The sequence below is a fragment of the Centruroides vittatus genome, unplaced genomic scaffold (genome assembly GCF_030686945.1).
Source record: "Centruroides vittatus isolate TY-2023 unplaced genomic scaffold, ASM3068694v2 scaffold_861, whole genome shotgun sequence".
In the NCBI taxonomy this organism is placed as follows: domain Eukaryota; kingdom Metazoa; phylum Arthropoda; class Arachnida; order Scorpiones; family Buthidae; genus Centruroides; species Centruroides vittatus.
Genome location: NW_027122718.1, coordinates 3,614,430 through 3,627,264, shown reverse-complemented (window position 1 = coordinate 3,627,264; position 12,835 = coordinate 3,614,430). Strand labels below are relative to the sequence as shown.

Below are 12,835 nucleotides of genomic sequence, written 5' to 3'. Positions count from 1 at the left end.
TGTACATTTTATTTATTATTTCAATGTTCATTTTATTGTGTTAACAGAGTTTCACAAGCAAAATATCTTATGACATGATGCCACGATATCAAAACATTTTAGGAAATCTACTTTAGAAATTACTATCCGGGAGATTCATTTATACTCGTTTTTAACTGCATATGTAGTATATTAATTTAATTAAAGTGCTGAAATAAAGAGGCCGTAACTTTATACTAAAAAATTCAGCAGTGAGTTGCTAAAGTTTCCAGGAAACATTTGGTGGCACCATCGGTTATCATATTGTATTATTAAAAACTTTTTATATTTTTAATTATTATAAAATGGCAAAAAGCTTAATTTTGAGGGTAGGGATGGGTTTTATAAAAATTGTAAATGCTAATAACGAGTAAAATCGTCATTAAATCCGACCTTACTGGAGATACACACGACCCCTACAATCTCCCCACCAAAATTTAATAGCATCAATCCTCTAATAAACAAACATCCCTGCAAAATTTCAGATATTTTCGACAAAAAGCACAGGAGTTATTAAGCTTCAAAGATGGTGTTCATAAATTCCCACTAACGTCCGTTGTCTGTCTTTTCTTAATATAGAACGGAGAGAGATAGATGAATGTCGATATCAGATATAAAAATTTAGGAGAAGGGGACTCAAATTAACTATATACAAACTTCCTATTTGGACCGGAAGTCACGTTATTTCAATTAAAATGTTTTCTCCTGAATGGAGTTAGATAGATGACTAGCACGACTCTATTGCTAACAGGAAAAGTATGATGTACAGGGACAAGACACTACTAAAATTGAGAGCATTGTTATGAAAAATTGTAGCCCTGCACTGTGACGATGTGACAATAAATAATTGCTCGTTTAGAATATCGTTTATTTTTCCTTTGCACCTTAGTTCCGGGCTTAATGATGTTTGAAAAACTTTATACCTTATAATTTCCAAATCGCCGTGTTTCATCAGCTTTTGCAAAAGAGTGACAATAAAAACTGCTAAACAATTGAATGATTACGCTACAGAGCCGTAACAATTGCCACGCAGACCCCACAAGTCGAGAGGCCCACCAATGTTTGGAGCCCACAACTAGAAGTTTAATTTTCAATAAAGCATATGTAACACGGAAACTTCTATAAATAATATTACATTTTTTACTTTTCATTACAGTAGCATGCCTTAATCTAAGACTATTTTGCAGAGAGCTAAGGAGTGTTTTATCCGGATATTCAGCCTGCTCATCATTTCCGATTTATATTGTTTCTAGAGAAACTTTATCCGTTAGCAAGCAGCAGTTAATATCTACAGCCTATTAGTTTGTTAACCGTGATGCTACCGACTAAACGAATTGTTTCTGTTAAAGTTGACAAAATCTGAAGAAGAGAGAACACGAAAACTCTATAACAGAAATCATTTCGGGTGGTTGACACACGTAAACACGTCTATAGAGTAATTACTTCAAACGATATTTTTTCGTGTTCACAATAACAAAGTCCCAGGAGACACTCGACTAAAGAAAACACGTGTTTGCCTGAAGTGATTTCAAGATAGACGTAGACAAAATATTCCCTATTGGTTTTACATTTATCTAAGTTATATTAACTTAATTAAGGGAAATTTTTACAATTCCCAGACTATTCAAATAGGACATCTATTATACAGTATTTACCTCTAAATAGCGGACAAACTTCTCGATTCCAATGATGTCCACTATTCGGAGGTTGTGTTGTATTAAGTATTCTGCTACAAGTAATTTACTTCTTAGGAAATAACATATATGAACAATGCAGTGAGATATACATATAGACAGCGGAGGGCTAGGACACGATTTTCAATCTGGCAATTTCAGGACCACTGGCCCACTTTACTAACTAGTGTCAGATATTAATGTTTCAAAAGAAATTGGGTCAAAGGTTAATTAATTATATATTTTTACAAATAATTTTTGTAATTAATTTACAGTATAAATATAAATAGGTAAGTATAGTCGCACTATATCAGTTTACTGCGTAGCAACAGCTAACCAGAAACGAAGATCTGAATCACATGTTACGACGTCACATCCAGAGGTTTCTTGTATAGAAGTGACCAATCGGAAGAGAGTATTTGAATGCGTCACACGTAACGTTGAGAATATAACAGCTGCTAATTAAAAGAGATGATTTAAATCACGTGACACGTTCGCAATCTTGCTTCTAATTAGCCACTGTTATATTCTCATTGCCAACTTTGTCGCCATTCGTATATTCGCTTCTGATTGGCCACTTCTACACAAAACGAAATTCAAATCCTCTCTTCTGATTGGCTAATGCTTATAAGCGAAGTGTTCAAACGAAGAGATAGGACCTACAAAAAGGAAAATTGAAAATATTTCTTTAAGTAATACGCATACAAATTGTACAACGTTCAACATCAAACTAATTTGCATTTAAATAATTTCGCATACTGGAATTTGTCTTGTTTGCAGTTATGAGTAAACACTAGGTTCAATCTTCTAGAATTCTAAATAAATGTATAGAGACACGGTAAACGTATAAAGTCAATATCTTAAAGTCTATCTTTCGATCTACTATAAGCGGAAATTCATATTACGAATTGTTAAAGTTAAGAGAAAGTGATTAACTTAATGTAATAGCAAATATAGCATTCATGTAATGTTTGTCTACGATTGCAAATTCGCCAACCAAAAGTGAATTTAAAAAAAGAATAAAAATGGAAATGAATAATAAAACTACAAATCGAATTTTGTTCGTTTCCTTCCATTTTTATTACTTTTTATTTTTATTTTTAGAACGTGTTTATTACTTAAGAGTTTGTGTTAGACACATTTTATACGTTAAAAATGTAATCTGTAATAGACCCATTGACTTAGTATATATATAGTGATATAGTAGACCCATAATTTTTTAAAATTAAATTCTTAAAATAAATCCATAATTATACTTAATTGTTACAATATATTTTAGCTGATGGCCGTATGACCGAGGTCATTCTATCGCTCTGGAGATTCCGAAATCGAATCTGGGGCGATTTCTTCAGGAATTTCTTATGGGCGGACAGTTCCGGATATTTAGGGCCCAGTTCCTCACTAACCAGGCCCCAATGTGGGCTTGGTCGAAACTACGATGGGTACAGTAAAAAGGCACCCTTTTGAGACCCACAGGAAGGTAAGAAATCTTTCATTATTTTCACTTTAAGCAATATTTTAAATTTAGTGGTGGAGAATAACTATATACAACACGATTCTTTAAATTAAAAGACGATTAAAACTTGCAGTCCGGCATTGTGGGGCACACAATACTAACAATAACAATAATATATACACTTGACCTTTTCTATTTATCAAAGTTAAATGTTCAACTAAAATAAAATAAATTAGCTCTTATTTAAGTAATTTATGCGAAAAAGAAAGTCAAAATTACATTAAAAATTTTTCAAATTTAATTATAAAAAATGATGTTTGGTAACTTGAATAATGATTAAAATTAATCGTGCCATAAAATTCAAATTTTATGACGTAATCGATTTTAATCGTTATTTGAAAATATTTCTGAATACAAATGTTGACTTTTTTTATAGAAACATATTTTAAAAGTTATTCAAAGATGCCGAATCCTTTCAATGGACGAAGAATCATTTGAAATCAATTCTCTAGATGCAGTTGAATTGCGTTTCCAGGTCACCACGATTTCAAACTGAATCGCAGATTTTTATAGAGAACGATAGAAAATTAAAGCTTGTGTGAAAATCATTAATGGTAAACACGTAGAAGCATTTTCATTTTTAAATTAATTTCATTAAGTTATAGACAATTGGCCACGAAACGATTCTGTTTTATTGTTTTACACAACACTTCCTTGTAAAAAAGTATAAATATATTTTTAAAAAATGCTTATTACCAGTAAATTTTTAATTTGAAAATGTTATATTCTAGCAAAAATAATCAAAGAAAACAATGAAAAAAATTTTTAAATACGCTCTCGATTTTACTATAGTCTTGCCCCTGTACATCATACTTTTCCTGATAACAACAGAGTCATGCTGGTCATCTAACTTCAGAGCGAAAACTTTTGAATTGAAATAACGTGACTTTCGGCTACACCGGAAGTTATATATATAGCTAATGGGGCCTTCTGCCTCTAAGTTTTCCATAGGAAGCTTAGAGGCAGAAGGCCCATTAGCTATATTATCTGGTCTTAAGATTAAGGTCTCGACTTACATCTATCTTATTCCGTCCTCAAGATTAAGGAAGGACAGACTGTTAGAAAGACAGACACCGCTGGGAGTTTGTAGGTTGTAGCCCAATAAAAAAATAATTTTTAAAAGTAAAATACAGTAAAACCTATATAAACCGGAATCGTATTTAATACTCTTCCGGTTTGGCAGGTTTTCGCTTTAAACAGGATTTATTTTAACATAGAAAATCTCTTCATTTTGAAGAACTTTTCCGTTTCATTCAGGTTCCGTTTTTGGCAGGTTTTACTTTACTATTAAAGTCTTTGCAAGAATTTTTATTTTTTAGAATTAATATAAAAATTTAATAGTGTTTCCATATTTTATTTTGTTGATATTTCATTATTCAAAAGTAATGCTAACATTGGAAACGAGTAAACAAGTAACGGACAATTTCTTCTTTATCTTAATCCACGGGGATCAAAAGTTTCTAACATTTCATATGCAAAGTCAATTTTACAACTTTCATTCCGTAATGCATTTTACTTTACTTAAAAAATAAATAAATAAGAGTAAATTGGTAAGCAGAATACATTTATTCAATGTGCCAATTCATATTTTTAGACAATTCTGATAACGTCTGAAAATAAAATTCACCAGTCGCCAGGTTGTCTAAATTCTTCTGATCTCATGCATTTCTCCCCCTTTCTATAGTAAAATCTACTTTGTTACTTGTTTTAAAATTTAACTTTTACGTATAAAATCGTGAAAATAAAATAAAATTACAATAAAATCTGTGTAAACCGGAATCGTACGGTACCGAATGTTTTTTTTCCTCTTAGGCAGGTTTCCGTTCTATCCAGGTTCCGTTTTAGATGGGTTTTTCAATATAGGGTTTTAATTTTTTAAATAAAATTTTATTTTTTCAGCTTCGGCTGATGTAAAATGCTTGAATAAATTTTAAATAAGCTATTACATCGGGTTGGTTCGCATATATAGTAAAATGTGTCCAAAAAGAAACCTGAATAGAACGGGAACCTGTCTAAACGGAAAAAAATTCTTCAAGACGGAGCGATTTTCTGTTAAAAAAAGTCTGTTCGAACGAAAACCTGCCTTAGTGGAAAAAATATTCGAAACTGCAATTCCGGTTCACACAGGTTTTACTGTAATTGTGTGGTGTATGCGTATGTGTGAGTGTGTACGTATGTATAATTCTTATGAGCTTCAGGACAAATTTTGATCCTCTCCTTTATGCCCTATAAACAACACCCCTTTTGGGCGGCCACGTATATATTCGAACCAAAAGTGAGGATTTAAAAGACCCTATATATTACGGCTAAAATCCATAAATTAACCGGCTAATGCTAACTTTATCCAAGTCACAAACAGATAAAGCTCACACTACACAGAAAACGATTGGAACACTTAGAATTTGGGCTTTACCCGGATAATTCGGTATCTATCTATTGTTATTTGGATAGAGCCGAATATAGAATTTGCCTTTTTAGGGCATGAATAGTTTGTTTTTTAAGCACTCTATGGATAGTAGGAACAGGGCATGTTGCCAGGTCTGGCTATTTGCGTTTAGATTTCAAGCCAATTGGCGATATGGCGCCGATTTTTTTCAATCTAGTGATTTTTCAGGTCTATGATAAGTTTCTTATTACTAAGACCAATCCCTGGTATACGTCATTTAAGATCTATGTACTGTATTCTATAAACCAAAGTACAGTGGAACCTGTTCAAAACGGAACATGAACAAAACAAAAACCTGCCTAAACGGAAATAATGCTTCGAAATAGAGATATTATTTTACTTGTATTGGGTTTATTGTTTTTCTGATATACAGTAAAACCTGTGTAAACCGGACTCGCGCGGCACCGAATATTTTTCCAGCATTGGCAGATCTCCATTTTAAACAGGTTTTTTTAAAAAAAACAAATAAAATAGCTACGTTCCTAAGAATTTCTCCGTTTAGGCAGGTTCCGTTTTAGACAGGTTTTGCTGTATTATAATTATATACGAGATTATAGAAGTCGTTTTTATGAACTACTTTTTAATGTATCAATGGCTAAGCATCACAGATTATCATTAAACTTCGTGATCCCACTTTGCTATACTTTTCAGGCAAAATACGAAAAGAAAATGATAAATCACTCGAAAAACGTTTTGAAATTCAGCTTTTCAGATCTAAACTATATTTTACTTTCAAAATATTGATTAATCTGTTCCCGAATAATAGAAAAATCAGTCATTTTTCCTATAAGAACAAGAGGAGGCGGGGGAAAAAAAATGCAAACGTTTTATATCACACGGCTCCACTTCTCCTAGGGAAAATGGAAGCTGTGCCACATATATTTTATATTCTCGCACTCGAAGCGACGTTATGAAGAGATTGAAAGCTTTCAAATAGTTGTGTATATAGAGTATTAATGATTTTGGATTTTCGTGTTGGGACACAATTTCTTATATTGATTGATGAGATGTAAAATTGACATTGAGCGACTAGAAAATGCCATCGTGTCATGACAGAAAACCATTAATGTCAACATAAAACATCATTGAAATTTTTTATTTAACGTAAATTCATCACTTCGTCTCTCTGTTTATTTAAAATATTTCATTTATCCAATCAATTTTCGAAAATTTCTTCAATTTTATAATCCCACGCACTCCCTCAAAGTACAAATCATCTTTTAAACGTGATTGCATTTTTGATTATTTCGGCAAATTGTTTACGTAAACTTTAAAATATATTTTTATTTTCATTATGATATTAATCTTATGAAAATCGATCCGAGAAAAATAGAATTGAATTTTTTTTCTTATTTTTTTTTAATCCTCTTTTCTAAAAGTGAATTATTCAAAAGAATTCCATCACCCATTGGAGATTGACGCGAACTCGACACTTGGCGTATTGTCGTTTTGAAAGCGAATAAAAATTTCTACTGGTAGAATTTTATTGGAATTCCTCTTTAAATCGCTACAATTTAAATTCTAGATCATCAATGAATCATTCAAAATTTCATATTTATTGTATCCTAAATAATACTTTCGTTATAATTCTCGAAAATTTTTCTACGCTTCTCCTATATATATCAATAAAATATTAATAAAAATAACATTAGATGTAATTTAATATCGAGGAATATATTTTGCTATAGCCATCTGTTTACAATAGTTTTCTTTTTTTTAAATTCTTTCTATCCTGTCGATAAAAAGATGGTCTTTTCGGCAAGCCCATTATGGCTTACAATAACGGGCAGACATACAGATCGCCTCTAAGAATTCGGGTGGAAAATCCCGTCCGGATTCGAACCCGGGTTCTTCAAATCGACATATCTCCCCACTCCCTCCACCTTTAATCACCAAAATTTAATAGCATCGGTACCCCTAATGCACAAACATCCCTGCAAAATTTTATCAATTTTCGACAAAAGGCACGGGAGTTATTAAGCTTTAATCAAGAACAAAATCGCTCCCCCACCCACACTAACGTCCACACATACAATTTATATTAAAGATATTTAAATCAAATCTTAAAATTAATGTACACGAGAAGTGCAGGATATATTTTAGCATAATAAATGTCTTATATCAACAGGCATGACATAAAAAAATAAGATTTGCGATCTGTCGGAAAATTTCTCAATAACCAGAGTAGATAAAGATGAATTAAGCAATAACTGTTGGTGATGATAAATGCCTAAAGTGGATTATAATGGGTCCATATATTAGTACCTTCTCTATTCATTGTCATCAATATTCTTGTAACAAATTCATCAAAAACGACACGAAAGAAATATTGTGTTTATCCTGTTATTTACACGATCACGTTATGTTAAACTAAATATTTCGTATTGAAAATATTAACAATAAAGTTAAATAAATACTAAATGATGCATCCTCTTCTATTAAAATTCTTTATTTTCATTATTATACATTTGAACCTCCAAACAACGGCCATTTTTTTTTATGTCTTCGCTAGCGGCCGTCGTTCAGAGGTTTTCCTGCATTAAAAGTTACTTTATCATCATTCAATATTAAATTAAACAGGCAAACATTGACTTTAGAGGGTTGTAACTATATAAATTTCACAGAGTTAGAAAGAAAAATTTAATTATTAATTCGATGTAATTATTTACTTTAAATTTTTCAACTTTGTTTAATTTTAAAGAGAGAAAAATCATAATTAAATTTATTTTTAAAGAATTAAAATGAATAATCTTTTAATATAAAAATTATTATCTAGAAATAAGAGAAATAAATTCGATTATGTGTCTACAAAAATAGTCGGATATTGTTTGCTTATATCATTAAAGAAAATAAATCAGAATTTTAAGAAATATATTTATTAAGATAAATATTTTATAAATTAATTTTTATTTAAATTTAAATTACTAATTAATGCTAGACTTTCCCGGTATTCTATATTTGTTTTCATCCCTAATAATTGCTACCATTCTTCAGAGTAGTTCGGGAGATATTAAGAGGATGGGGCCATATCTCTTGAAATAATAATCCGATTTCCCTGAAAATTTCTGGAAATATTTCTCCCTAAAACACGAACCTCCCTGAAAAATTTCAGAAATTTTCGACAAAAAGCACAGGAGTTATTAAGCTTCAAATGGGTGAAAAAACAAATCGACGCTCCAAATACATAACATCCGTAAGTACAGAAAAAATACCCCAAATTTTTTGCATTTCTCGACGTTTCAAGGTCCTCTGAGTTCAAAAATGTAAAAACCTCGGGGGTCATTTTTCGATCGATGGCCATACTTCACTCGGGAAAGTAAAATCATATTTTATTAAATTAAAACAGATAAATATATATATTTACTTATATATGATTGACATTTATCACACCCTTTTATTTTTAAATTAATACAATTTTTTTTGTATTTTTAATAAAGAAAAAGTTTACTACTTTCCCACTCACCCCCTTCAATCGATTTTCTTTTTTTTTAATTTAATAATTTTGTAAAGAGAAGAAAAGTAATCGTTTCTATTGAAAATTTTGTTTATATATTTTGAATTTACGATATTTACTCTTTAAAAAATGAAAACTTTGATTGATGAAACGAATTGTCACAAATATCGATCGACTGACAGTTAAAACAAATCAATTATTAACAAGGAAAGTGTGTTATATTTTTTTAACAACGGAAAAAAATTTCCACGTGTACAGTACAATTCTAACCCCTTTATCGATAATTAGTAGAAGAATATTTTAAGAGAAGTTTCTTATTAATTACCCCATTCATTAATCAGTTTGGTTTGGATTTTCCATCGCTTAATAACGTTTTAAAATATTTGAAAAATTAATTTTTGCGTAAAATTAATCGCTTCGAATCTTTATTGATTTATTTAAATTATTTAGGTTTTAACTGTATTACAGGTTTTACTACATTAAAACCTGTCCGAAACGGAAAAATATTCGGTACCGTGCGATTCCGGTTTACACAGGTTTTACTGCGAATAGAATTAAACGTCGTTACAACGAGAAAAATCGAACATTTGAATAAACTTAAGGTAAAAAAAAAAATGAATTACTTTCAACAGATGACGTTAAAATCAAAACTTGTAATGGTAATAAAAAAATCGTCCCTTTAGTTTACTTGAAGAAAAATGGACTAAAAGAAAAATTACCTTTAAGTTTACTTGATTTATCGATTTAAAAGATAACATCTTAGAGGCGTATATAAATGATGATCAATATTTTAATATGTGGCATTTTTTACAATGCAAATCTTAAATGATGCTTTGGTAATTTTCTTCCAACTTTCGCTTGATCGATTGATTTTTTTTCAAACTTATTGTTCTTTTTCTAAAATTAAATTCTTGAATTTTAATTTTACTAGACTATTTGAAATAAAATTCAAGAATTTTTCGCTAATTTTAACTCGGTAAATTTCATTTATATTATATTATTTAAGCCTATATTACTCTTAAATTGTACAGTAAAACCTGTTTAAGACGGAACCTGAATAGAACGGAAACCCGCCAAATCGGGAAAATATTCGGTACCGTACAAGTCCGCTTTACGCAGGTTTTATCGTATATATAATAAATACTAATATAAACAATAACATAAAATCCAATAGTGAGTCATTTATCTCCCGTTTAAAATAAAAATTAATGTATTTTTCTTTCTTGCTTTAACTTATAAAAAGTATATATATAGTTTAGAAGTCGATAAATCCCGCAACTTTCACACGGATGAACAGTTTATCTGGTGTTATCGCGGAGGCAAAATAAAAAGAAAGCAAGCTCAAAAATAGATACGATCTAACACCAATGGCGGATTTAGAAACATGGCGCCCCTTACGGCCTGCAGCACTCCCCCTTGTTATTATTTTAAATTTTTGAGTCCCCCAAACTCTTCCCTAGGCCCCTGCCTAGTGGGCCTAGTGGGAAAGCCACCGCTGTATTATTCTTTATGGTTTGTCCTGCAGACACTGTAACTTAAATAGGATTTTTTTATACTTAAATGTAACAGTATAACCTTGTCTAATGGATTCCGTGTGTTAGTCCTTTCATCCCTTTACCAAAAGTTCAATATTAATAAAATTCAAAAAAAAAAAAAAATAATTACGTGAGGTAATGGCTTTTTAAATCCTTAAATTTAATATATTATACCTTTAAAATTATTTTCTTTATAATATACTACACCTATACTATAACTGTTATACGGGAAAACCTGTGTAAATCGGAATCGACAGTACCGAATACTTTTTCCGTTTTGAACAGGTTTTACTATATATTATAAACAGATCTAAATCGAAGTTTTTCGACTAAACAAAACTTTTTCTGTCAATACAACACGGGCTTCGATCCATATGGGACAGAGGGAACACATCCCCCACAACGTATTGTACTTTTAATTTATCCAATACTACAAAAAACGAGTGGAAACGAGTACTGTACACATTATTTCGTTTATCCACTCAATACCCGACGATGAGTAATTTTCCCTGCTCATTGTCGTTAGGTCGCCCCCCCGATTTCTATACAAGATAAGTATAAATAGACATTTGCAATACATACGTCCGAAGATGTGTCCCACTAGAGTCGCCGGCAGATAAAAAACGACGACTTGTAGATCGGCAACGGCTAGATTAACAAGCAAAAAGTGGAATGTCGTCCTCATAGAATTATTCCTGTATATAATGTTGAGTACACAACCGTTTCCAATAATTCCCAGTAGAAAAATAGAAGCGTAAGCAACGCAATAACCCGTAGTCCACGCAACGGAATAACGTAAGAAGCATCCAACACCAATTGTACACTCGATAGTGGAATTCGACTCGGACATATTGACACTGGTTGACACAACACCCAAAGGCCACTGAAACACGCAAGAGGTGCCTTGTTGATTGACAGTAGAAGGCATTATCCTAATTTTCGAAAATTAAACGCGTACTCCATTACATTCTATACGCAAAATTTGACATTGAGAATTTTTTAAAAAATAAATAAATAAATAAATAATACACTCCTGTGTCACTAGTGTTAAAGTCGACAAAAGTCAGAAGAAACTTCTCACACGCGCGATTGCTGAAGATCTTCTAGCAATAGTTCCCATCATGCAATGGGAAGTGAGAGCTTTCGTATAAGACAAGTCAATATTGGGATTCGCGGGTCAAGGTTAATTTAATAAGAAATATTTCGTAATTATTATGAATTATTTATAAGAAGGGGGAAAAAATACGATTTCTCTTCCATCTATTATAAGAAATTATCGATAAAAATCGGAGAAGATAATTAGATTTACTTTAAATCTAGAAGGAGATTAAGAGGTTGGACCTAATGATATATATTTCTTTTCCTATGATTTTTCGTAGGGAACTATCGAAGCATTTAAAAAATAAATAACCTCATTGTGATCGGCCATTATTATCGAGGAAAGATTAGGGGGAGAGTTTTATAGAGAGAGAATCGTTCAACTGAATTCAACTATCGAACAAAATTGGAGGAATTCCTAAAGGGAAAAGTAGAAAATGTATTCAAAAAAACGAATTCTTTATCTCCGGGACCAATCTCGAAGGGAATTCTGCCATTTAAAAAGAAATATTTTCCAACGTCGACTAAGCGAAGGAAGATAAATAAAAATTAATATCAGATAAATATGATATTTTATAACTTTTCTTACGTACAGTAAAACCTGCCTAAGACGGAACCTGGAAAAAAAAAAGTTCTTCGGAACTGAGCGATTTTATATGTTAATAAAACCTGTTCGAAACGGAAACACGGGTTTTTACTGTATAAACTTTTGATTTTTCGGAAGTTTTTAACTGTTATAAATCATGAATAATTTAATAATAATATAAAAAAATTTTTAAAAAAACGCTTTGTTGTTATAAAATATTGCCATTTACATATAAAAATATGCGGAAATTGTTTCAGTATTTCACTTTATGTCTTGCAATAAAAAAATATTATTACTTTGTAGCGAATTATAAATGTATACAAATGCACATATTTTCCGTTTTTAAAGGGTAATATAAAATTTTAATTTATTGTCTAATTAAAATTTATAATAATAAATAAAATATTTGCAGTTGTGTATATTAAAAATTATTAGTAGAGAAACATTATTTAATTGAATTTAAAATGCTAGGCATATTAATTTAGTGACCTATATGTAAACATTAAACA

The 12,835-nt window shown here is 30.9% G+C and overlaps 1 protein-coding gene across 1 annotated transcript in view; it reads right to left on the bottom strand.

The window, feature by feature from the left end:
* Positions 1–11,497, bottom strand: part of LOC136990061 (neuropeptide SIFamide receptor-like) — a 30,642-nt gene extending 19,145 nt beyond the window's left edge. The window contains exon 1 of the mRNA XM_067288407.1: positions 11,225–11,497. Within this exon, the coding sequence (XP_067144508.1) occupies positions 11,225–11,492 (268 nt within the window). The 5' untranslated portion in view covers positions 11,493–11,497. The remainder of the gene's footprint in view (positions 1–11,224) is intronic.
* Between the last annotated feature and the right edge of the window lie 1,338 nt (positions 11,498–12,835).